Source organism: Salvelinus namaycush, chromosome 17, assembly GCF_016432855.1.
Source record: "Salvelinus namaycush isolate Seneca chromosome 17, SaNama_1.0, whole genome shotgun sequence".
Classification (NCBI taxonomy): domain Eukaryota; kingdom Metazoa; phylum Chordata; class Actinopteri; order Salmoniformes; family Salmonidae; genus Salvelinus; species Salvelinus namaycush.
In genome coordinates this window covers 2,676,274-2,703,165 of record NC_052323.1, presented here as the reverse complement: position 1 = coordinate 2,703,165, position 26,892 = coordinate 2,676,274, and the positions used below count along the sequence as shown (strand labels likewise).

General features: G+C 45.8%; 2 protein-coding genes across 4 annotated transcripts in view; both read right to left on the bottom strand.

Annotated features, from left to right (window-relative positions):
- Positions 1-256: 256 nt before the first annotated feature.
- Positions 257-20,312, bottom strand: vimr2 (vimentin-related 2). Its single transcript, XM_039011762.1, has 10 exons — positions 20,160-20,312; positions 19,219-19,363; positions 18,637-18,786; positions 18,348-18,467; positions 14,754-14,849; positions 12,423-12,560; positions 10,834-10,971; positions 7,610-7,720; positions 6,943-7,067; positions 257-1,166 (listed from the first exon to the last, which is right to left on the bottom strand). Exons 1-10 carry the CDS (start codon positions 20,273-20,275, stop codon positions 1,124-1,126), a joined length of 1,182 nt encoding a protein of 393 aa, XP_038867690.1. The 5' UTR covers positions 20,276-20,312; the 3' UTR covers positions 257-1,123.
- A 304-nt stretch (positions 20,313-20,616) lies between these two features.
- Positions 20,617-26,892, bottom strand: part of ocrl (OCRL inositol polyphosphate-5-phosphatase) — a 39,889-nt gene continuing 33,613 nt past the window's right edge. For all 3 annotated transcript variants that reach the window (XM_039012045.1, XM_039012047.1, XM_039012046.1), the window contains 5 exons: positions 25,530-25,649; positions 25,138-25,222; positions 24,488-24,615; positions 24,166-24,277; positions 20,617-23,800 (listed from right to left, as the gene is read on the bottom strand). In XM_039012045.1, the coding sequence (XP_038867973.1) occupies positions 23,676-23,800; positions 24,166-24,277; positions 24,488-24,615; positions 25,138-25,222; positions 25,530-25,649 (570 nt within the window). In that variant the 3' untranslated portion in view covers positions 20,617-23,675. The remainder of the gene's footprint in view (positions 23,801-24,165; positions 24,278-24,487; positions 24,616-25,137; positions 25,223-25,529; positions 25,650-26,892) is intronic.

Genomic DNA, 26,892 nt, shown 5'->3' with positions numbered 1-26,892 from the left:
AGCAAATCTTATCTGAGACATTATTAGCGGTATTGTTCATCTTTATGGCTGAGCTAACAAGCCTCTGATATCGTTAATAGCCGAGAACGTTCACATGTGAGGTTAAGCATGAAGACAAATGGGGCAGGGATCACACAGCATAACTCATCTTCTGTTAAATGTACAGTTATGATTGTGAGGTAAGGCACTTAAGTGGAGAGTGAAAAAGACAAGAAGGGGATGTCAAGCAAAATGTTTTTTTTATTGTTATGGTTTTAACTTGACTAAATTCCTCCAGGTGTCATGGGCAGAGAATGAGCAACTAAGTCAGGGACAGCACACAAGCTATCTGCTGGCCAGCTGTACGGGAGCTGCAGAATGTCAACTTCGACAACCATTTGCAAAGCTAATATACCAGTTCGCAAGTATACATGAACAGTGTAACTGACTTGACTGCCATTTCTGTGTAAAACCCACATTAACGCATGACTGTAAAACAAATGGAAGGTGACCTGCCATGATCGGTTAAGGCTATCTTATTGGATATAAGAGCTGTCCAATGGCTGTGAACAGTGGAGAGGTCAGTGGTTAAGAGCGTTTAATGGGCTCATGCTGGAGTGAGGGTTAACGGGAGGTAAATGATTCTGCAGAGTCAGTCAGTGTGTGTGTGTGTGTGTGTGTGTGTGTGTGTGTGTGTGTGTGTGTGTGTGTGTGTGTGTGTGTGTGTGTGTGTGTGTGTGTGTGTGTGTGTGTGTGTGTGTGTGTGTGTGTGTGTCATATCAGTGAGTTAGCTCCAGAGACTGTAGCCACAACAGATAGAGACCACTTAGGGAAATTTCACAGACATTGAATACACACACTCTATCCAGTCCCATCCCCCTCCACCCCAATGTTAGACAATTCCATCTTTCTTATAGGACAGGGGTCACCTGCCAGTGACCTGTTATCAATGGCCCTGGCACGCCCTCCAGACCTCGTTAATCTGTCATGATACTTTTACATCTGCTCAAATGGTTGTGTGGCGGTTAGCTTCATGTGATCTGGCTGACTTTGGTCTGTTGTGTTTTGGCAACGCATGAAATCTGTATGGGAGGATATCCATCGCCAAAAGCAGGTTGGTTGGTCTGGTCTGCATCGGTTCCTCTCACAGGTAGCAAAGCCTCTCATCCTCCTCTTCCACCAAACCTCTGGGAATAGAAGAGAGGAAAAGGAAAACAACTGTAAGAAGTTCTGCTGATAACACACACACACACACACACACACACACACACACACACACACAGAGTTCTTCCACTTCAGCTAGGAGGACTTAGACCCAGCATGGCTAGCCTCCATAGAAGCATTGTCTGTTTTATGTACTTCTTAATAAGCCACTATGGAAGCATACCCATCGGAGTTAGGGACATGACTTTTTCATATTATTGAGAACATTTTTCGGTCCAGCACTTGATTTCAACCAGATTGTTTAGATAAGATGTGAATTAGATCAGATGAATTCCATCAGTTGTGCCTATTCTTCCTATTTCATTCATTATAGCCACCATATCAGGGCTAGGGGTAATCTCAATATCTGTTTAAACTTCTGCTTGTTGTTGTTGTGTCGTCTACCACTAAGACATTGTTTGTGTCCCAAATGTCACCTTATTCCCTATAGTGCACTACTTTTGACCAGAGCCCTATAGGCCCTGCTCATAATCCGAGTTACACACGTAATACTGCTGAAAGTGAATTGTTAACATTAAGACTGTCACTGGGGAGCTACAACAGCAGAGAGCATCTGGTCCAAATGGCTCAGTGTACCTTTTAAAGGCGAGACTCGTGTCATTAGGCTCTCTTCTGCAGACACATTTCCAAAGTGTGGAGAGAAGCTTTTTTCATTTATTTTTCATGGTTTTAATCACATTTGACAAAACAGCCCTGTTACCAAAATGTTTAAAATGGTAAGCAATGTCGCACCCAGACCGTCTTGCCTGCCTGCGCCTTGCCTAAATGTGTGCACGTGTCTTGAGTCTATGTGGTGTGTGTCTTTGGAACAGTCTGTTCAGGGACCAGAGTGTTTAAAGGAGGCTATGGTGTGTTGTGGGGCTGCTGACAATAACAGGCTGGCGGATAAAGTGGCTTGGCAGAGACCCAGCCTACGGTCCTGACAGTGTGAGGTCCCCCCTGTCCATTCTAATGAGGAATTGTTTGAGGCTAACTCTTCCTGAGCCGCAAGGATGTATCGGGGGGCCTCCCAAGGATCGGATGCGTAAGGAAGGGGCGTCCAAATGTAGGGGGTCGGCAAGGGCAAAGTGCATCATTCTACATACCAGGATGGCAGATGGTTGAGCGCACAGACAGACACACACACACACACACACACAACAGGAGGGAGGCATGACAGAAACACAAAAACGTCTTCAAGGACACCGGACAGGGAACTGCATCATGTTTTCTTGGGCTGTCATAGGGTCTGTTTCCTGTGACCCCAGTTAACCTTGGATGTCAGGCCTTTGTTCTCAGGAATGTCTTAATATGGAAATTATGGATATGGAGTTGCCCAGGTGACATGTCACATATACTACATGTTCACAATGTCAGGCTACACAAATATTCTGAACAAAATCGAAAATATCACGTCATCTGAAGATGCCATTGTCATTGTAATACTACAGAGGCCTCTGTACACTCTTCTCAATTTACATCAACAACATAGCTCAGGCAGTAGGAAGCTCTTTCATCCAATTATATGCAGAAGATACAGTCTTCTACTCAGCTGGCCCCTCACCAGATTTTGTTTTAAACACCCTACAAAAAAGCTTCTTTAGTGTTCAACAAGCTTTCTCTGCCTTGTTCTGAACACCTCATAAAGAAAGGTCATGTGGGCCTCCCGGGTGGCGCAGTGGTCTAGAGCACTGCATCGCAGTTGCTAGCTGCGCCACCAGAGTCTCTGGGTTCGCGCCCAGGCTCTGTCGCAGCCGGCCGCGACTGGGAGGTCCGTGGGGCGACGCACAATTGGCTTAGCGTCGTCCGGGTTAGGGAGGGTTTGGCCGGTAGGGATATCCTTGTCTCATCGCGCTCCAGCGACTCCTGTGGCGGGCCGGGCGCAGTGCGCGCTAACCGAGGGGGGCGGGTGCACGGTGTTTCCTCCGACACATTGGTGCGGCTGGCTTCCGGGTTGGAGGCGCGCTGTGTTAAGAAGCAGTGCGGCTTGGTTGGGTTGTGCTTCGGAGGACGCATGGCTTTCGACCTTCGTCTCTCCCGAGCCCGTACGGGAGTTGTAGCGATGAGACAAGATAGTAATTACTAGCGATTGGATACCACGAAAATTGGGGAGAAAAGGGGATAAAATTTAAAAAAAGAAATAAAATAAAAAAGAAAGGTCATGTGGTTTGGTTAGAAGAATGCCCCTCTCCCCACCGGTGTGATTACTACCTGTGAGGGTTTAGAGCTTGAGGTAGACACCTCATACAAGTACTTGGGAGTATGGCTAGACGGTGCACTGTCCTTCTCTCAGCACATATCAAATCTGCTGGCTAAAGTTACATCTAGACTTGGTTTCCTCTATCGTAATCGCTCCTCTTTCACCCCAGCTGCCAAACTAACCCCAATTCAGATGACCGTCCTACCGATGCTAGATTACAGAGACGTAATTTATAGATCGGCAGGTTAGCCGCTTGAGAGCATACTTGATGTTCTTTACCATTCAGCCATCCGATTTGCCACCAATGCTCCTTAAAGGACACATCACTGCACTCTATACTCTTCTGTAAACTGGTCATCTCTGTATACCCGTCGCAAGACCCACTGGTTGATGCTTATTTATAAAACCCTCTTAGGCCTCACTCCCCCCTATCTGAGATATCTACTGCAGCCCTCATCCTCCACATACAACACCCGTTCTGTCAGTAACATTCTGTGAAAGGTCCCCAAAGCACACACCCCTGGGTCACTCCTCTTTTCAGTTCGCTGCAGCTAACGACTGGAATGAGCTGCGACAAACACTCAAACTGGACAGTTTTATCTCAATTTCTTCATTCACAGACTCAATCATCGACACTCTTACTGACAGTTGTGGCTGCTTTGCATGATGCATTGTTGTCTCTACCTTCTTGCCCTTTGTGCTATTGTCTGTGACCAATCATGTTTGGGTGAAATGTATCAGTGTCTCTAGTATGGCGCTGGAGGGGATGGCTGCCATTTTACGGGCTCCTGACCAACTCCTATTTTGTTTGTTTTTTCGCATTGGTTGTAACTCATTTTGTACATAATGTTGCTGCTACCGTCTCTTATGACCGAAAAGAGCTTCTGAACAGCAATTATTCACCTCGAACTGGAAAAATATTTTTTCTTTAAAAGATTCCGATGTGAAGGATATGCTTTGTCAAGACAAGGCACAAATTCCCATCAGCATGAAGAAAAGACAGAGAAAAAGGGGAAGGAGTGCCTTGTAAGAATTTGCCATTGAGTAAGTAAGCCACCACTACCCTCCATATTATTGGCCAACGTGGAATCATTAGAAAATTAGCTAGATGATCTATGATTTAGACTACCCTACCAACGAACATTAAAAACTGTAATATCTTATGTTTCACCGAGGAGTGGCTGAACGACGACACAGAGCTGGCTGGCTTCTCCGTGCATCAGCAGGACAGAGCAGCTACATCTGGTAAGACGAGGGTCGGGGGTGTGTGTCTCTTTGTCAGTAACCGATGGTGCGCGATGTCTAATATTAAAGAAGTGTCGAGGTATTGCTTGCCTGAGGTAGAATGCCTCATGATAAACTGTAGACCACACTATCTACCTTGCAAGTTCTCATTTATATTATTCGTAGCCGTCTATTTACCACCACAAACCGATGCTGGCACTAAGACCGCACTCAATGAGCTGTACAAGGCCATAAGCAAACAAGAAAATGCTCATCCAGAAGTGGCACTCCTAGTGGCTGGGGACTTTAATGCAGGCAAACTTAAATCTGTTTTACCTTATTTCTACCAGCATGTCACATGTGCAACCAGAGGAGAAAAACAAGTCTAGACCACCTTTACTCCACACACAGAGACACATACAAAGCTCTCCCTCGCCATCCATTTGGCAAATCTGCCAATAATTCTATCCTCCTGATTCCTACTTACAAATAAAAACTAAAGCAGAAAGTACCAGTGACTCGCTCAATACGGAAGTGGACCGATGACACGGATGCTATGCTACAGGACTGTTTTCCTAGCACAGACATGAATATGTTCCAGAATTCATCCAATGAAATGGAGGAGTATACCACCTCATTCACCAGCTTCATCAATAAGTGCATCAACGACGTCGTCCCCAGTGACCGTACGTACATTTCCCAACCAGAAGCCATGGGTTAAAGGCAACATCCACACCGCGCTGAAGGCTAGAGCTGCCGCTTTCAAGGAACGGGACACTAATCCGGACGCTTATAAGAAATCCCGCTATGCCCTCAGATGAACTATCAAAGAGGCAAAGCGTCAATACAGGACTAAGTTTGAAAAATATTACGGACTACAAAGGGAAACCCAGCCGCAAGCTGCCCAGTGATGCAAGCCTACCAGAAAAGCTAAATGCTTTTATATGCGCTTCGAGGCAAGCAACACTGAAGCATGCATGAGAGCACCAGCTGTTTGGGACGACTGTGTGATCACACTCTCCGTGAGCAAGACCTTTCAACAGGTCAATATTCACAAAGCCACAGGGCCAGACGGATTACCAGGACGTGTACTCAAATAACGCGTGGACCAACTGGCAAGTGTCTTCACTGACATTTTCAACTTCTTCCTGACCGAGTCTGTAATACCTACATGTTTCAAATAGACCACCATAGACTTCCTGACGGGATCCTGGACTTCCTGTAAGGGTAAGCAACAACACACTGGGGCCCCTCAGCGGTGCGTGCTTAGTCCCCTCCTGTAATCCCTGTTCACCCACGACTACATGGCCAACCACGACTCCAACACCATCATTAAGTTTGCTGACGACACAGCAGTGGTAGGCCTGATTACTGACAGCGATGAGACAGTCTATAGGGAGGAGGTCAGAAAACTGGTAGTATGGAGCCAAGACAACAACCTCTCCCTCAATGTGAGTAAGACAAAGGAGATGATCATGGACTACAGGAAAAGAAGGGCCGAACAGGTCTCCATTAACGTCGACAGGGCTGAAATGGAGCGGGTCGAGAGTTTCAAGTTCCTTGGTGTCCACATCACCAACGAACTACCATGGTCCAAACACACCAAGACAGTTGTGAAGAGGGCACGACAAAACCTTTTCCCCCTCAGGAGACTGAAAAGATTTGGCATAGGTCCCCAGATCCTCAAAAAGTTCTACAGTTGCATCTTGACCGGTTGCATCACCGCCTGGTATGCAACTACTCGTCATCTGACCCGTAAGGCGCGTGTGCGTACGGTCCAGAGCTTCCGGACATCCAGGACATATATACTAGGCGATGTCAGAGGAAGGCCCCAAAAATGTCAAAGACTCCAGTCACCCAAGTCATAGACTGTTCTCTCTGCTACCGCACGGCAAGTGGTACCGGAGCGCCAAGTCTAGAACCAAAAGGTTCCATAACAGCTTCTACCCCATGCCATAAGACTGCTGAAAAATGTATCAAATGGCCGCCCGGACTATTTACACCCCCCCCCCCCTTTGTTTTTACACTGCTGCTACTCGCCGTAAATTATCTACGCATAGTCACATTACAAATTTCCTCGACTTAACTGTACCCCCGTACATTTACTCGGTACCGGTACGCCCTGTATATAGCCTCATTATTGTTATGTAATTCTCTTGTGTTACTTCTATATATATATATTTCATTTTTGTTTATTTAGTAAATATTTTCTTAACTCTATTTCTTGAACTGCATTGTTGGTTAAAGGCTTGTAGGTAAGCATTTCGCGGTAAGGTCTACTACACCTGTTGTATTTGGCGCATGTGACAAATACAATTTGATTTGATAGGGCCCACCTGTAGGCAGCGATCTCGATTTCCCGGGCCATCTTCTGACCCAGCAGCTCCTCGTAGTCATCACATTGTTCCCTCATCTGGACCTGCATGTCATGCTGCTGCTCCCGCATCTCCTCAATACGACACTGAGGAGAAACAGAGAGATAATGGGCCATGTTCTAATAGCCGCACAAGCATACTACCACTTAGTATTAAGCCATGTATCTATGTATTGGACACATTCTAAGTGGTATGCTAGTGTGGTTATTGGAATAGAGCCATTGGGTTTATGGGATGGGTGGAGGTAAAAGTTATTGGAATAGAGCCATTGGGTTTATGGGATGGGTGGAGGTAGAAGTTGACCCTAACAGCTGGTCTATGGTCTGATATTTAACTTTCTACCCTTAGGATCGAGGGTAGGGTAAACTGTTCCTAGATCTGTGGTTAGGATTGAGGGTAGGGTAAACTGTTCCTAGATCTGTGATTAGGTTTGAGGGTGGGAAAAACAGTTTCTAGATCTTTGGTTCAGATTGAGAGAAGGGTAAACTGTTCCTAGATCTGTGATTAGGATTGAGAGTAGGGTCAACTGTTCATAGATCTGTGATTAGGGGCAGTGTCTACTTGGAGCAGAGATGGTGGGGTACTGTACTGGAGTCAGTTTAAGCTCGGTGTGGTCTGTCCCTCTTACCTCCAGCTCAAAGATCTCCTCCACATACGCTTCTCTCTTCATCTCAATCTCATCTTCCAGCTCCTCACCACACTTCTCCAGCTCTGCAAGCTCCTTTTCAAGCTCTGCAATCTATACACACAGGTACAAACACAAAAACACAGAAATTCAGGTACATGGTCGGAGGAAACATGAGATGCGTGAGTAAATCTCTGCCAATGTCATTCTAAACAGCACATTGAAACCTCAAACTGTATACTCTCTTCCTAACACACACACGGCTCCCTGCTGTACACTGCTGTATATAACACAAATATAAATCCAACTGTTACGTTCCCCGGTTTTTGTTTGTATGTGTGTGTTTCAGGATGGCTTCCTGAAATTCCCCCCAAGCAGCTGATTGGTTGGCCACATCAATGATTGGCGAGCTGACCCCGCCCCCTCGTCAGGATACAGCTCTATCCCATTAGACTCCTTCTTCCAGCTATATAAGCCAGTGTTCTGTTGCTCAGAAGAGAGCTGAGGGTTATGTCATGTGTTGGTTGCTGAGGGAGATGATTAGTATGTCATGTGTTGGTTTTTGCTGAGAGACAGGTTTTTTGTTAAGTACTTTGTAGCCGCTGCTTTTAAGGTATGTGTGTCCCCGTAGGAGGCAGTGTTCTTGACTATTGTTTACTTACGTTTGTATTCTGTTTTTGTTCCAAGGGGGGAAGGGGAAGGCACCTAGGGAGTGCTAAGGCAAGAGGCATAACCCGTAGTATTCACTGTCTATGCACACTAGGTAAGACCTGGGCGTACCAGCCCCTGTATTTTGGTTAGCGCACCAGGTAAGTAGTGGGTAGGCAGGTAAGGTGCTTTGGTTGCTTTGGTTCCGTCCAGCCCCTTTTCCCCAAAATTACCGTGTGACGGAATAAATTCCCAGTAAACGGTAAATTCTCTGCCTTTGTCGTTCTTACTCGCACCTACAATCCCATACCTCTTTCACTCTATGGGAAGTTGAGTTGTAGCAGGGCGTTGCGTTCCCTCTTCCGAGAGGCGTATGTAACACCAACATGTAAAGTGTTTCATGAATTGAAATAAAAGATCGCAGAAATTTTCCAAGCTTATTTCTCTCAAATTGTGTGCACAAATTTGTTAAAATCCCTGTTAGTGAGCATTTCTCCTTCACAAAGATAATCCATCCACCCGACAGGTGTGGCCTATCACAAAGCTGATTAAACATCATGATCATTACACAGGTGCACCTTGTGCTGGCGACAATAAAAGACCACTCTAAAATGTGCAGTTTTGTCACACAACACAATACCACAGATGTCTAAAGTGTTGAGGGAGCGTGCAATTGGAATGCTGATTGCAGGAATGTCCACTAGAGCTGTTGCCAGAGAATTTAATGTTGATTTCTCTACCATAAGCCGCCTCCAACGTTTTAGAGGATTCGCAGACCACGTGTATGGCGTCATGTTGGCCGATGTCAACATTGTGAACAGTGTGCACCATGGTGGCGGTGGGGTTATGGTATGGGCAGGCTTAAGCTACGGACAACAAATGTAATTGCATTTTATCGATGGCAATTTTAACGCACAGAAATACCGTGAAAGGTATCTATGACCAACAGATGCATATCTGTATTTCCAGTCATGTGACATCCATAGACTAGGGCCTAATGAATTTATTTCCATTGACTGATTTCCTCATATGAACTGTAACTCAGTAAAACCTTTGAAATTGTTGCATGTTGCATTTATATTTTTGTCCAGAGAAGTTAAACAATTAGCTGTCAGAGACGGATGAGGATTCCGGCTGTCTGCTTCTCTTGCAGGTAGATCACAGGAGCTCCAGGCTACTTCCTAAATGGCACTCGACTCTCTATATAGTGCATTACTTTTGACATCTGGTAAAAGTAGTGAACTATATATGGAGCCATCTGGCAGACGGCCCCAGTCAGCTAGGTCTCTCTCTCCCCCCCTCCCCTGGTCGGATGCCCTGTGTGTGGGCAGGGGGGTGGGTGTGTGTCATCCCCATCAATGCCTGTTCTACTCTATTATACACATCTCTAAGCTGAGCCTGATTTCACTGCAAGGTTGTTTGTTTGGTCAAGTTGTGTCTCGGTGAGAAACCAGAACTGGAACATCCATCACGGCCGGTGAGAGATAGATTAAGGGAGGGAGAAAGACAGGCAGGGACATGTCCATCAGACTAGGCCCAGGCTAGGCAGAGCGAGGGCTCGCGTGCTGCACATTAAGGGAAGAGGAGACGGTGTTATGAGAGTGCGACTGCAGTTACCGAGGGGGCCTGTTTATTTAAAGACCACAACCTCGGTAATGGGAACCAAACCGCCATGTTTGTTATGGAAATGGAGAGGTGTCGGCTGTGGTCCGACCACTGATGATTACGGTGGAGCGAGCAGTTAAGCCAGTTACTGTCGATTTAAGTCATTGACCAATTCTATTAAGTGTTGATTCTTGAATGATGGATAAACTGCAATGGGAAGTTCCAGCATTTCCTTGAATACTGTAAACTTGAGTGAATCATTGAGTTTTGGGGTGGTTGGAGACTAATTCTTGAAAGACTGTACTGAGACATTCTACCATTTTCTCAATAAAGCCTCTCTGTTGCGTTTCTTTTTCTCTAGGAGACGGGGATGGGTGATAGATGAGGTTCTATTTCCATTGTTCAGTTTTGGGGTTGGAGTCTCTGGAGACACAGAGGAGGAATGTGTGAAGTTGTAAGAAGTTGATGATGAAGAAGAGAGAGTACTGTGAAAAGTCTGTCTAATAATGAGAGAGAGAGAGAGAGCGCGAGAGAGAGAGCGCGAGAGAGAGAGAGCGAGAGAGAGCGAGAGAGAGAGCGAGAGAGAGAGCGAGAGAGAGAGGGAGAGAGCGAGAGAGAGAGAACGAGAGAGAGAGAGCGAGAGCGAGAGAGCGAGCGAGAGAGAGAGAGCGAGAGAGAGAGAGCGAGAGATGTCACTCATGGAAAACTCCTGAGGAGTGAACTGCCTTTCCCTCCCTAAACTTTACTGTCTGTGGGAAGAAGCCATACATTTTCTACAATTCCTCTTGATTTCGTGGCTGATGTTTGATGCTGAGCTCATGGTGGGGCTTTTCTAAGAAGATGTCTGAGAAGTGTGAATTTACTGGAAGGAAAGTTTTACGGGAGAGAAAGAAACTTGAGAAACAGTCAAATCAGCAGGTAGTTATTGTCTAAAAAAAGTAGGTGAATGCCAGAGAGAGATAGCGGTTCCTCACCAGTTTCTTCAGTTCGCTGACGTCCGTTATTTGGCCAACGCCTGTGACCCCCGCAGGTCTGGCCACCGTCAGCTCCTTTCCAGCACCAATGGCGACAACAGCACCAGCAACAACCACACCAGTTTCCCTGCACTCACACTGGAAACATAACATAGTTACTACCTTCAATTTACTGCATGACACTAGATGACAGAGTTTCCCATAAATTACTTTCCGGGGGGGGGGGGGGGGGGGGCGTAACCACAAGTACAATAACCACAAGTAGATATTTCAGTTGTCTTACGGTTGTTGTTTAGAAATGCAGTATGCATGGGTTATTCATGTGCAATGAAGTCCTTATGTAGATACACTTCCAATAAAGTGTTACCCTTTCCCCCATAAAGGGAATGGTGAAGGGGAACAACTTAGACAGCAAATGAGTGGCAACAAGGGCTCACAGGTGTGTCAGAGTCAGCCAGCAATCACAATCACACTTCAATCCCAATGGCAATCATTTGGGGATGGAGACAATTGCACCTTGTGAGACACTAATGGAGGCCAGGCCCAGACCGCAAGCTGTCCAGCTGGCAATGAACGAGGGAAGGAGGAGGAGGAGGAGGAGAGGAGGAGGAGGAGGAGGAGGGGAGGATGAAGTGGGAAGGAGAGTGTAAGTGTCTGGGTTAGAGAGAATACGAACTGTGGTCAATTTCAACTAGTTCTCACAGTCTCACATCAGAATTAGACGTTCATCCATGTTTTGCAAACGTCAAATTTCGAAGTTTTTGCAAACGTAAAATTTCAAAGTGTGTAAGGTTAAGTTTAGGAATTAACTTCTAATGTTTAAGGTTAGGGTTACGTTTAGGAATTAACTTTTAATGTTAAAGGTTAGGGTTAAGTTTAGGCATTAACTCCGAAATCTTAGTTTCTATCGCTGGATTCAAATTTGCAGCCTTTGGAATCAGAGGTAGATGCTCACGCCCATCCACCATCCCCATCATCAACGGCCTCGCAAAACCAAAACTTACTTGATGGTAACAGCGCTCTCTGTTGTCCCTAGTGGCCGGTTTCCATGTCATCTTTTGACATCCACAGACATAAATGGACGTCAAATATTGACTTTAATCACGGGTAACCTGGCTGTAAATTTAGCCCAAAGCCTTTTCACATACACATGCACACACACACGCCGCCTAGCGGACATCCCCGACCCGGGACCCTATGGCGGGTCAGACCCACCGGAGAGCAAGGTTGACCCCAGCAGAGCACCTCTAGCTTGTAACACACACTCACACAAACTCTCTTTCTGAAACACACCAACATAGACAAACCAACGCAAGACACCGAGGGACAAAGTGGGTCTGTACTGGTGTGCGGCAGCACCTCTGATTCTAAGGTTTGCCTCTAGTGTTATGTCAAGAGGAAAAGAAAACAAGCGGGCCCGTCCCTCTGCGAGGTGAGAAGGCTCAGATTTAGCCAGACGGTTTGGGGAAGAAAGGGGGAGTGGGTGTGTAGCCGGTGAGTACGCTGTCAGGAGTTACATTGAAGGGTGTGTGTGTTCGGTGTTCTGTTTTTGTGACATGCACATTGTGTGTATGCTCCAGACTCTGTACCTGGATGGTCTCAGCCAGCTGGCTGTAGTTCTCCTTGATATATATGATGGCTGACTTGATGTCAGGGTTGCAGAACTCCAGGACTCCTCTCCCTGCTGCAGCTGGACCATCTACAGGGGCCACCATGTTCTGAACCGTCTGCAGACACACACACACCATTAAGTAAGTAGGTAACAACATTAAGCCCCCACCATGTACATATTCAGGTCACAATACCTAAAACTCCATTATTAACCTCCATGCATCTATCATAGCAGAATGAAGTGTTGGAGAAATACCCAAGCAGCTTGACCCTCATCTAATTTTTCCTCGACATGAGTAACGGCGGCTGATTCATCAGGGGAATAGGTGTTTGGAAATGCCTGATAATAATAGCAGTTAATAAAACAAAGGGGGACTTCTGTTTTCATTTGGTATTGAGCCGGTGCTGTGAGTTATTCAGTGCAGGGAGTTATCGAGCATGTCCCTGAGGGAGTGTGTTAAACGTAGCCGGCCAGCCGAGTGGCCGGGCTTCACAGAGGAGAGAAAAAAACTGAGTGATGGAACGGCCTCGCTTTCTCCCTCTCTCACTGCTCCCAGTTTCTTGTCTCTCTGCCTCGGCCTCTCCTACCGCCTCGGGCCTCTCCTACCGCCTCGGGCCTCTCCTACCGCCTCGGGCCTCTCCTACCGCCTCGGCCTCTCCTACCGCCTCGGCCTCTCCTACCTTCTATTCTGCTGTCTTCCTCTGCCCCTCTCCCTCTGATATTGCATTAACACCCCTACTCTTACGATAAGTGCCACGGGATCTTCAGTGACCACAGAGAGTCAGGACACCCATTTAACGTCCCGTCCGAAAGACGGCACCCAACACAGGGCAATGTCCCCAATCACTGCCCTGGGGCATTGGAATATTTTTTTTAGACCAGAGGAAAGGGTGCTTCCTACTGGCCCTCCAACACCACTTCCAGCAGCATCTGGTCTCCCATGCAGACACCAACCAGGACCAACCCTGCTTAGCTTCAGAAGCAAGCCAACAGTGGGATGCAGGGTGGTATGCTGCTGACATTGCCCTGTGTAGGGTGCCGTCTTTCGGGTGGGACGATAAACGAGTGCCCTGACTCTCTGTGGACATTTAAGGTCCCATGGCATTTATGGTAAGAGTAGGGGTGTTAACCCCGGTGTCCTGGCTAAATTCCCAATCTGGCCCTCATACCATCATGACCTCCTAATCACCCCCAGCTTCCAATTTGCTCATTCATCCCTCCTCCTCTCCCCTGTAACTATTCCCCAGGTTGTGCTGTAAATGAGAATGTGTTCAGTCAACTTACCTGGTAAAATAAAAAATAAATAACATGATTGGTCTATAAACTAATTTACCACCTGGTGATGTCACCAGGCAGGCTAAAACAGACATTTCCGGCAGTCTTTTCAAACACTAAAAGGGCATAATTATTTTCACGATTTCACAATATTATTCCAACCTCAAACAATACATTTCACTGCACCTATCCGGTGTAATAAAAATATATAGTGTGGAAATATATAGAAAACACAGGACAATTACGTTTTTGACTGCACTGGGCCTTTAAAGATATGTGGGGTTTTGGTAATGGAATTACAAGGCACAAGGCAATATTTCTTAAAATAACAGAAGGGGAAAAAATTCTCCAAAACAAAATAGAAGTGTTGATATTAGTTGGCAGAGGTCTTTACTTCAACTTGTGTTTTGATGTATTTCTAATACCCTTTAAGACTTTTTGTTTGCAGATGTTTTCTAAGACCCCCCTTTCCCTCTGTTTGACCAGAAATTAAAGCCATTACTTGATATGCTCTTATGAACTTCACATGTTAGAAATTTCCTTTAACAACTGGTTATATCACCTGTGAGATCTATCCTTGGCAAGGCTTATTCTGGCTCTACCCTGCTTTGCTGTGCTCTAATCCTGCCTCAGTACCACAATTGTTCCTCGTAAAATAACTACTGTTCATGGTAAAACCTGGTCAACAAGGTGGCCGGGGTCATCTGAACCGTGTTGCCCCCGGCAAACCCTAATGGGAATCTCTCCAACACCTGCCCTTTGTCTGGAGTTTTAGTGTCTTTGGCTAAACAGAAAAGCTTGCTGCTTGTGTAAAGGAGGTGGTTCAGCAAACCTTGCCAGAGATCTGAAGACTCAGTGGGCAAACAGTCTGTGGCATGCATGAAATATGGGTTCAAACCCAGTCACACTTGTAAGTAATGACCCAGAGAGCCATTGAGTAGTACACTTTTCCTCATTTGTGTACTAATACTGTGGGATAATCAATGTTTGCCATCCAGCCAGTCATATCTAGGATATGTCCCTTCGCTCTTACCGTCTCATGCTGTGCCTCCATGCGAGCCAGTTGTTCCTCATAGATTTTCACCTGCTCCCTCAGGGCCAGACAGTCTGCGGTCACTACATCCACTTCCTACAAAGGGGTAGCAGACAGCCAGGTCAATAGAAAACCGAAAGCACTCGTATGTTGAAAGCTCCCGCTTGTCTTCTGATATACTAGATGTCATTTTCACAAGATTGCTTACACCAGTGTTTTCCAATCCTGGTGTTGGGGGACCAAAGGGGTGCACATGTTTGTTTTTGCCCCTAGCACTAAGACGCTTGATTCAACTAATCAACTCGGCATTAAGCCTTTAGTTGAATCAGGTGTGTTAGTGCTAGGGCAAAAACTAAAATGTCTACCCCTTTGGGTCCCTAGAACCATAATTGGGAAACACTGGTTTACACCAATCCAATCATACCTACACTGAACAACATAAAACGCAACATGCAACAATTTTAAATATTTTACTGAGTTACAGTTCATAAAAAGAAGGTAAATTGCAATACATTCATTTAGCCGTAATCTTCCACATGACTGGGAATACAGATATGCATCTGTTGGTCACAGATACCTTAAAAAAAGGTAGGGGCCTGGATCAGAAAACCAGTCAGTATCTGGTGTGACCACCATTTGCCTAGAGCAGCGCGACACGTTTCCTTCGCATAGAGTTGATCAGGCTGTTGATTGTAACCTGTGGAATGTTGTCCCACTCTTCTTCAATTGCTGTGTGAAGTTGCTGGATATTGGCAGCACCTGGAATAATCGGTCATACGCGTCGATCCAGAGCATCCCAAACTTGCTTAAATGGGTGACATCTCTGGTGAGTATGCAGTCCATGGAAGAACCTTGACATTTTCAACATCCAGGAATTGTGTACAGATCCTTGTGACATGGAGCCTTGCATTGTCATGCTGAAACATGAGGTGATAGCGGCGGACGAATGGCACGACAATGGGCCTTAGGATCTCATCACGGTATCTCTGTGCATTCAAATTGCCATCGATAAAATGCAATTGTGTTTGTTGTCCATAGCTTATGCCTGCCCATTCCATAACCCCTCTGCCATCATGGGGCACTCTGTTCACAATGTTGACATCAGCAAACCAGTTACGACGCCGAACTGCAATCAGGTCAAGACCCTGGTAAGGACGATGAGCATGCAGATTAGCTCCCTGAGACGGTTACTGACAGTTTGCCCAGAAATTCTTTGATTGTGCAAACCCACATTTTCATCAGCTGTCCGGGTAGCTGGTCTCAGACGATCACGCAGGTGAAGAAGCCGGAGGTGGAGGTCCTGGGCTGGCACGGTTACGCGTGGTCTGCAGTTGTGAGGCTGGTTGGACGTACAGCCAAATTCTCTAAAACGACGTTGGAAATGGCTTATGGTAGATAAATGAATATTCAATTCTCTGGCCACAGCTCTGGTGGACATTCCTGCAGTCAGCATTCCAATTGCACGCTCCATCAACACTTTAGACATCTGTGGCATTGTGTTGTGTGACAAAACTGCACATTTTAGAGTAGCCTTTTATTGTCCCCAGCACAAGGTGCACCTGTGTAATGATCATGCTGTTTAAATCGGCTTCTTGTCAGGTGGATGGATTATCTTGGCAAAGGAGAAATGCTCACTAACACGAATGTAGGGAGGAGGGTAAGGGGCAGGGGATAGGGGTGGTAAGGGGTTGGGAGGAGGGTAAGGGGCTAGGGGTGGTAAGGGGTAGGGAGGGGGCAAGGGCTACGGGGGGTAAGGGGTAGGGTTAGGGGTGGTAGGGAGGAGGGTAAGGGGCTAGGCGTGGTAAGGGGTAGGGAGAGGGTAAGGGTTAGGGGGCTAGGGGGTAGGGAGGAGGTATGGGCTAGGGGTGGTAAGGGGTAGGGAGGCGGCAAGGGCTTGGGGTGGTAAGGGGTAGGGGCTACGGGGTCGATTTGAAATTCAGAACAAAAGTACCATGACACACTATTTCCTCAACCAGCAGGTAGCTAGACAACGCAATGCAGAGGAAGAGGGGCTAATTAGCTAAAAATGCCTTCGTCCTCGATTCCATTCAGAGGCAGGGTTTATCCAGCCCTTTTTAAGTGCCTGATTAATTGGTGATGAATTGAATTACTCCTGGTACTAGCATTTGTATCTGAATGCAAAACGGGTCCACGGGTGAAACCTTCCTGCTGTGGCTGCCTGAACACATGGGTCCCTGATGGACGTCACACGTAAGGCAGGCGGTCTGTTACTGTTATCTCTGGGCAAACACAAGGCCGTACATTGGAGAGTCATGCACTCACAGTCTATGGACTGTGAAGACCAAAGAAATCCCCCCTAGGTCACCCTTCTCTTCTCTTGTTCCCCATCCATCGCGTCAGGCTAGCTGTGCTTTATAGCACCGTCTTCCGCTTTGGATTTGGATGAGAACCAGCCAGCTCCTCCAGCCTTCTTCCACTGTGGGAAGCCTTGGTGGGAGCCTGCTGAACCTTTTAAACACCGTAAGCCTCAGCCCCAGATAAAAGCTCAAAAGAACACTCAGAGAATTGGCTGGCAGAGAGACGGACAGACAGACCATGGAGGTTGTCCAAGATGTGGGCAGCTTTACCACAAAATACAAACAGGCTTAATCAATAGCTAATGGCAAGGCTGGATTTTAAATACCCAGCCATGCCTTGGTTTTAAGCCTCTTCCAAAGTCTGTCTGCTTGCCTACTGAGAAAGGCTGCAGCCTCCTCTCGCGGAGCTGCTTCCAACACCGGTTCACAATCACATTCAATCTCTCTTCTCCCTGCCTGTTTCTGTTTGTTTGTTTCCCACCGACTCTAAGCTCTCTCCACGCTCCAGCTGCTTTCCAATCGGAGCCAGGAGCTGAGCCAGCCAGCAAGCCAGCCAGCAGCGTTACTGCACCGACTACATTACAGTCTGTATTACATCTGTATAGGAGAAATTAAAGACTGAATGACTCAATAAGGAGACATGTAAACGGCTTCTCCCACATCTGGGCTGGCAGTGGGGAGATTGGCTGTGACGGCAGGGACATGTGTGGTGTGGCAGGCAGTGAGGGAATGAGAGGGAATGGGATAGTAGGTTTTGTTAGGACTGGGGTTTTGTGGTTGTGTTGTGGCCACCGGCCCAGACTGTAGGACTGATAATTAATCAACACCCTGTGGGTAGAGATACAGAGGAGCAGCAGGGCTATGCTGAGCCACACAGCTTATGAAATTCGTTTTTTTGAATCGTAGAGAATAAAACAGTGTTGGCAAATCATGGCAACAGTGCCGTCTAGTGGTAGTTATACATTAGTACAGTCAGTATATTAGTGCTCCTAAAGAGATATTGGCCTACTTTGAATATTTAGATAATGCATACTTCTTTCCACCCTTCCTTGCCTATTATCAATCTTTCATTTTGAGGAATGATCAAACTGGGTAAATTGGGTATAAAAGTTGAGCTACCACAAGTTAGATCTATGTCTATATACATGTTATAAATTGACAGTAGCACACATGAAAAGTCTACTTATTGTTAGAGAATAAATTACCCACGAAAACACCAGTTCAACACAATTACTAAACAATAACACTAAAATGGCACAGGAAGTGAGGTCATTACCAGGCCAACGTCTTCCTGCTCCAGTTGGATGAGGGTCCTCTGCTGAACGGTCTCCTCATACTGCTCCTGCAGACACTCCAGCTCTCTCCTCAGCTCCTCCACATCAAACAGGCTCTGGTCCTGGACACACACAATTGGTAATGGTAATGGTCTGTGACAATGGCTACCTGTCGATTATGGCAGCCCCATCCAACCAGCTCCAACCAACCACCATTAGACAACAGGTTATTTTTCTCCTAGCATTCGTGTGACATGAATGCCTCCACTCTGCTGCATTGTTAATATGTACCCTCTCCTTGCGCAGTCTCTCCACCACGGCGTCCAGGCTGTATTCAGGGACAGCTACGGCAGTGGAGGTGGTCTGTTGGCCGGTCATCCTCTCCTCCAGCTCACAGATCTGGGCCTCCAGAGACTCATTGTCCTCCTCAAAGCAGCGTGCCTATTAGGGCGCACACAGCATGTACAATGGTATAGGAAAGTACATGAACGTTAAGGGTTGCAAAATTCTGGGCATTTTCCCATAATTCCCAGTTTTTCCAGAAATCCCAGTTTGACTATTAGAATTCCTTCTTGATTTGCGGGAATATTCCAAATGTGATTTCTGGAAAATCTGGGAATTTGGGGAAGGTTACCAGAATTTTTGGGGGTTGCTTCCTTGGAGCATCTGTGTAGAATAGACTTGAGTCAAATACATAAGAAATACCTTTGAACTTTTGGGACTATCCCATTGGTTCTACTGTGTCTGTTGGTCAATCTAAAATCGAGCACAGTGCTCAAGTTAGTGTTCATTGTGACCCTTAGGTGTCAAGTTTATATAACATTATAGAACCTTAGATTAACGTTTCAAGGGTTGAATCCATCCCGGGCTCACCATGTTGATGAGGGCGACAAAGCGATCATTTAGGGCGGCAATGATGCTGCGGTCTTTAGCGAATCGGACCAGACTCTCCTTATTGAGCGTCTTGGCAGCCACAAAGTCCAGCTGGTCACACGTACACTCCTCAGCAGCCGCACCCCTGTGGGAGACACACAGCTTAGGAGAAGCCTGAGTTTGTATAAAGCCCTGGAGAGACACACAGACACACTAGCACAATACATTTCACAAAAGTATCAGCATCAGTTTTGTGCATGTACATAGAAAATCAAAGATAGCAATCCCTAAAAAGTCTTTAATGCATAGCATTGCTGCCCCTCCCAAATTAGATCTGTGTAAATGAACACAGCCGAGGGGAATATATCGTCATCATCTGATGGAAGTACAAAAGGCATTTGTCAACACCCTTCAAACTTTTCCCATGGGACTGACAACTAAAGTAACCGACGTGCGTAACTAACACTAAACACACAATAGCCAACTGGGGGACATTCAATACTGCATATGAAAACCACGCAAAGCTACCACACATTTGCTTGCGATTCAATTCAATAAATATTTAGAAATACTTCAGGAGTGAAAGGAAACGAACATCTGGTCCCATAGATGTTGTCTGACACGTTCTAGTTTTAATCTAAGCAGTCCCCCGAGAAGAAAGGACACTAGCTTGCCGGCCCGTGGTACACTGTAGTAAACCATCCTCAGTGCACAGGGTGTTCTCCATAAAGGCCATCTCCAGTGGTCCATATGCATGTTGAGTCATGTTTGATAGGGCTTACCTAGCAAAACATTTTGTGACAGAAAACATAAATCCTTGAGTTTAGGTAGTACCTCCACATTTCACTCAGTTTCTAAATGCTCCACACCCCTACTGAATAGGACCCAGGCCCTCTAAGCCATGAAGAGGTGAGGGGGCTACCAAGAAACCACACACTGACCTGGCCTTGACCGCTGAGGAGCGGTACTGCCCTCCACAGCCACCGCTGGACCGTCCATTCCGACTCCTCTGCTCCTCAAACTGCCGGCGGTAGGACGACACTCTCAGCATGGCCATGGTTGATACTGGGACACGTACTGCAGTCTGGGGCTACAGTAACAAATAATGGCAAACGGATGACAGTGAGTCCAGTTTGAGGACTTTATACATGGAGATGAAGGGGAATGTTGCATCCAGGCGATGGATCTCTCACGGCCCGCTGACTGGACTAACTATAGGGGCTCACACCAACAGCTGGCCATTTCACACGGAGCAGACAAGTCGGCCATAGCAACGACGTCACCATATTGTTTATCTGAATGTTTTCTTAGGATTTCCAAAAGGGGGGACTGTGATTACTTAGAGTATCACATGTGAACAATTGGGTATTTCGTAGGAAAAAAAGTTAAAACATAGGATGCTTTTTGTACATTATTTTATTTCCGTTAAATAAATTAAAAGTACCACACAAAATATACATTGAAAACATTTGTGCAAGTTTTCCTTCGCATATGTAGCATTATTACTAGACAGACCATTACAAAACTTGAGGCATGAAGAGGAGCAGAGCGCATTAACCAACACATGAATACACAGACAGGCGCCAGATGAAGAGAAATAAGGAAACACGAGTGTGGAGTTCTCTCCCAAATATGACTATTCAGTCCTGACAATCTCTCCTCAGCTTGGGTTGGCCTTATTTCTGATTTAAAAGCTTCGTGTTGTGAATGAGATTAAAATACCAGATTTCCCATTCCTCCTCTTTTGACTCGGAGACAAACGGAAGGACAAATCCATCCAGGGCCAGCCATGGTTTGGCCAACCTAAGCAAAGCGCTTAAGTCTATGACAACTCTCAGGAATGCTAAAGGCATGCCTGGCCCATTGTAGAAATATACTGTATGGGATGATTGCAGCGAGGCACAGAAATGTACACAAGGCCCACTCCACTCAAACTCCTTTCAGGTACAGAGCTAACACTGACATAGAAACCGGTAAGTGCTTTGATTAACGAACTGTCAGTGTTAAAGCTATAAGATTACATAACATACTGAAACAAAAGCTTCCGCCTCAGAACGCATTTTCTGGTGTAGCAATGGTCCAGCAATGCCTGTTAAACAAGATTACGAAGTACAGGCTTTTTCTGGCAAGACTGTCGGTGTGTTAGCTATAATGTTATTTAACCCATTGAAACACTGTTTGAAATGTATTTATTAGCCTGGACCTGTAGTAGCCAGGTTCCATACTGTGTATGCTGTAGGCAAATCAATACTCGATGTCATACCTTAGCATGGAATGACAACAGAGGGGTTGGCTACACCACATACAGTGTACGGAACCAGGCTAGTCTTGAAGTGTCTGTTGACTAAGTAACAGGCTTTTCTGGCATGATTAGTTGACTGGAGACGTACGCCAGGGCTACAGTTCCAGTGGAAACGGGTGTCATATACCAACCGTGTCACATAACCGGCCTGTAAAGTGCCGACCAGGAGAAATTTTGACATATTACTGCTAAAATTACTAGACAGTGTCAAACACAGGGAGGAAACACTGTTGAAATTGCACGGCATTGGAGTTCCCCATTTCATAACCATAACACAATCCACGACAGCGTTTGGGAAAAAAACATTTCCTTTGTGGCCCGGAAAAGATCATGTGTCTGGAAAACCATTTTCGTTTCTCAGGGTGTAATGAACAACTAAATCCTGTTCAACCTGCACTGTAAAAAATGCTTAGTCACTGAAAAAACTAAAAGAGTGTGTCCGAAATGGCACCCTATGTAGTGCAGTGCTTTTGATCAGAGCTCTGGAATAAAGTGGAGCACTATAAAGGGAATAGGCTGCCATTTGGGACACACAGAAAGCAAAAAAGAACATTATATTGTCTGAATATACTGCGGGAGACAAAGTGACAAAAAATACCCTTGCATGAGCACACAAGCCCAAAACAACGAAGCTCTACATCGGCATGAAGGCAGATAGTGAGGCTGAAGCAAGGAAAGAAAAAACTAAATGAGGACACATGGCAGACATTAAAAACGACGGTACCACCTGCATGACGAACACACAGCACATACATTTTGAAAACACAAGAACACACAGTTTGCACCAGCATAGTAAGAGTTGACAGCAGAGTCAAACATCGTGGGCAATGGGGACAGGAGGACTATTTACAACAGTTAAGACATCGATACCCTAGAGGTGTTCTCTCTCTGATGTTCTGTAGGGCTGGTTTCTGGGACTCATATTAAAAGCCTACTCTTGAACTTAAAAAAGCATGCTCAATAGAGAATGTTCATCTCTGGGTCTGAAAAACTGGCCCATAAAAATGGCAAAGAAATGCAGGCGTGATGACTGATCACTCTATTGTGACGGGTTCAGAGTTGCAATGTACTCTCACTGATATTGAACGACACGTGTTTCAGAATGGCAGAAGCGAAAAGGTGGGTTTGAACAACCAAGGGCAGTTAAACAATATGCAAAATGTGGTCTCTTAAAAATAATTATGAAGGTGAAATAAACTATAAAGATGGTGAAAAAAAGTAATGCAAGGAAGAGAATAAATAACATTAGTTTAAAGTACAGCCCACTGATCATTCTAACATCTCCCAATATCACAAGAACCCAGACGGGACTTCTCCCCACTGTCATCGTTCTCTTGTAACAATGGAAATCTTCCATTATCAGATTGTCCCGACAAGCAAGGATTTACTCAGTCTCTCTGTGTTCACTAGAAGTATTTTGTGCCCAATATCACTGTCTACTGATGGTTTGAATAGTTCACCCCGAGAGAAGTATCCATCGGGTAGCTGCAATTCAAATCTTCTGGACGACCACCCATGTGGGCCATCTTTAGTGTCATGGACTAACAATTCATCATTATCTTAGTATCTATGGGTTCGTACATACATACATACATACATACATACATACACACATACATACACACATATTGTATTTTCATTCAGAGTTCAAATTCAGATCAGGTATAGGGAGTCATTTTGGCATGGAACATGTTATATGATGCATGGGGGTCTTAGGGGGTCACCTGGGGCGGGGTGATCCATAGACAGGGCATACAGGTATTCTGGTACAGCAAAATGTGCAGAGAGGCATCAGTCAGTTCACTGTCACTCCAAGCTACCAACACCTAAACTCCTGGTCCTGCAGCTACACTATGAGCAGAGGTGAAAACTATAGTGATGGTTGTGAGGGACTGAAGCACAGAACTACAAAGGCTGGGGGCTGGGGCATTGATAAGAGCCTGTGATAAAAAGAGAGGGTCCCATATAACTACACTGTTTGTTCTCCCACCACAGGATCCAACACACGTCCCCTAAGGGCCAGGGGGCGTCAGGGGTGTCACACCATGGTCCCCCACACACACGTCTTGTGTGCACCAAAACTCCACTCTTATAACAGTTACCAAAAGGTCCAGCCTGGAGGATGTCTGAGCCCTGACCCCTGACTCTTAACCCCTCACTCGTCGTCCCCTCCCGTGAGGAAGCCCAGGATGAAGATGACGGCTCTCTGTCGATCCTGCGGGGTCTGTCGGCCCACCATTTTGGGCGGGGGCCGAATGAGCAAGCTGGCAAAGAGGGTAGCTGGCATGGGGCACAGTGGAGGAGAGAGAGAGGTAGAGGAAGATGTTAGAAACAGAGGAACAGTTTGGATCCGTTTCCTTTCAATTCAGTCAGGATTCAGTGAATTCCAGTTCCGGAATATTTTTTTCAATTCTAAACTTGGGAATTTCATTTCCAGAATTGAAGTGGTATTGACCCTAAATCTGGGTTGTGTTCAGTAGAGAGGATACATTTTGAAATGGAGTCAAGTGGGGACAAACTACTCTGCCTGAACATGTCCAATAAGAACACTGATATTTGCATTCTGTTGTCAAATGTTTTCCTACATTGAACCCTAGTGAACTCAACCTCGGAAAGCAGAGAGAATGTGGCCATGGGGTACTGACCTATGAGGTTGGCAGTGAGGTTGTTGTTGTGGGCGTATTTCAGCAGCTCCTTGAGGAAGGCCATCAGGTAGCGGAACACGTTGCGGTGAGCCCGGGGCAGCTGGGAGATCAACTGTCAAAACAGCCCAGAGAAAAGACAAATGAGAATCCCAACCAGACCCTTCTCGAGCACAGATGACAAACTAACTATGTCTCATGGTACGCAATGACCAGATGAGCTTTTAACGATTCAATAGAAGTCAATGACTCCTACTCGTATCCATTACGATTCGTATGGTATCACATGCATACATTTTTATGTGAAAATATGTATTCACTGCACCTGTTTGCAGAGGCGGCTGTCGTGGGAGCAGTCCAGGCTACGCTGGTAGATCTCGTAACACACTACTGGCTCAGGCAGAGCTTCCAGAAATATCAACAGGGCCTCGGCCACCGAGTGGTTACAACCAGCTGATACACACACAGTCAGGGAATAACACACAGATTTGTGGCCGAGGGTCGGTGTGCGAACTACATTGCTGTCATACTGTGCAGAATCACTGACCTGCAAATCACCTCGAATTCAAAATAGCTACCCATTATGTGATGAAAAATAGCCATCTTGCGCCTCTCCTTGCTCAAACTGATCCTCTCAAACACACTGGTTGTGTGTGTGTGTCTGTGAGTTTGTGTGTATGAGTATGGGCAGGAACACTGATGATAGGGAGAATTGCACACCATAAAACCCAAATATCACACACATCATTTTTCATCCACATAGCAAATCTATGTAGCGTATGTCGTGAATGTAGCACCTCTTAATACTACCACCCCATGCACCTTGGCAGCAGTCTGTGTATAGCAGCCGCTTTATCACAGTGACCCATATAGCTGTGTGGCATCTCAGTCACAGTCTCCTGTTACAGGGCTGGGCCTACTAGTGGATCTGGGCCAAAGGGTTTGGAATGACTTGGGACATATGAGCAAGGATACGGATGGAGTCAGGAATGCTGGTGTCCAGGCAGTCAATGATACTCTGCAGCTCCTCCTGCAGGCCCGGTGTCTGGAACAGGTCCTCCTGAAATAATGGTAAGGAGTTTACAGCCATTTTGTTTTTCCTTGGAATAAGGGTAGGGTAGAATACAATTTAGAGGCGGAGACGCTAAGTCTACAATAGTGCTTGGAAAGGTTCGCTTGGAATACAAAACGTTGTGCTGTTTCGCTCCGCCCAAACAGAATCATTGAAGTGACAATAGTGAAATGGAGCGATATTCCGTTTGGATTCCACACTAACCAAGGTCACCCCTCTGTGAGGAATATCCTAATTCATTGCAACAGCACTTGAGAATAGCGCTTTGAACATTTCCCCCTTACTATCCTCTCACCTGTTGGCAGGACTTGGTAAAGAGGTGGTTCACCAGCAGCCACACCTCCTTGGGGATTTTTAAAGGCTTGTCCTCCGTGCCAGCACTGTCCACCATAAGGAAGCTCATCTTGGACTTCTCCTGAAGTAACACACACAACCACAAGATGTCAGAAACATAGATACTAGACAGAGAACACCACAAGATGTCAGAAACATAGATACTAGACAGAGAACACCACAAGATGTCAGAAACATAGATAATATACTGAGAACATCACAAGATGTCAGAATCATAGATAATATACTGAGAGAACACCACAAGATGTCAGAAACATAGATAATATACTGAGAGAACACCACAAGATGTCAGAAACATAGATAATATACTGAGAGAACACCACAAGATGTCAGAAACATAGATACTAGACTGAGAGAACACCACAAGATGTCAGAAACATAGATAATATACTGAGAACACCTCAAGATGTCAGAAACATAGATACTAGACCGAGAGAACACACACAACCACAGCATGTCAACGGCATACTATACCAATATGACACAACACACACAACCACAGTATACTGAAGAAAATAGTTGGCATTTCAGCGCAACTTTCAGTCAAAAAAGACCGTCGTCAGAGCATAACCATACCAGATTCTGACACATAAAGTATCTGTTAGTAATGTGACTGACACCAGCTTTACCCGGTCGATTCATAAACTTATGAACTGCTTAATTCCCTAGGGAGGATTTGATTAGATTCATCCTGTGCCATTACATAAGACAATTTAAAAGTATCCCATTTATCAAAATGTTGATTCCATTCCTAAGATGATTCCACATGGCACATTGCCTGTCATTATAGGTATAAGGAACATATTAGGAGTGGATTAACGCAAGAGTTGGATGTCGGGTCGGCTTGCAGGAGAGCCATTTTACTGGAAGTGGATCACATTGTTTTGTGTCTAGCTGCAAATGGATCCCTGAGAACTAGGGAGAGTCGGGCCAAAAATAACCACTGGCAATGGGGGTCACACACACACGAATGGGACACAGTGATAGCCTGCAGAGCCATATACAACATCAAGAGCTAGAGAGACTCTCAAAGTGTTACTGTTCCTTACGCTTCTAGGAGTGCAGCTTCTACAAAAGATGTAGCCTAGGCTATGGTTAGGTGACCAGAAATAAAGGCTTTTACAGAACTCAAATACATCAGGCCCTGGATGTTGATTTGAGTGGGGCAGGGCTTTTCCCACTGGTGCTACCAACTTTTTCAGTTGATGGCACCAACACTTGATTTGGTCGCACCAATTTTTTACCTGACCAGTGTCCCATAATGTACCTACATTCCATAGAACCAGGCTAAAAGACTAGCCATC

Bases quoted from the DNA above. Each gene is read 5' to 3' on its own strand.
- vimr2 (XM_039011762.1), bottom strand. From the start codon at position 20,275: ATGGCCATGCTGAGAGTGTCGTCCTACCGCCGGCAGTTTGAGGAGCAG. The intron at 18,787-19,218 runs GTGAGCCCGGGA...GCGCCCTAATAG, and splicing joins TTGTCGCCCTCATCAACATG to GCACGCTGCTTTGAGGAGGA. The intron at 7,721-10,833 runs GTGAGGAACCGC...CTGTGTGTATAG, and splicing joins TCAGCGAACTGAAGAAACTG to ATTGCAGAGCTTGAAAAGGA.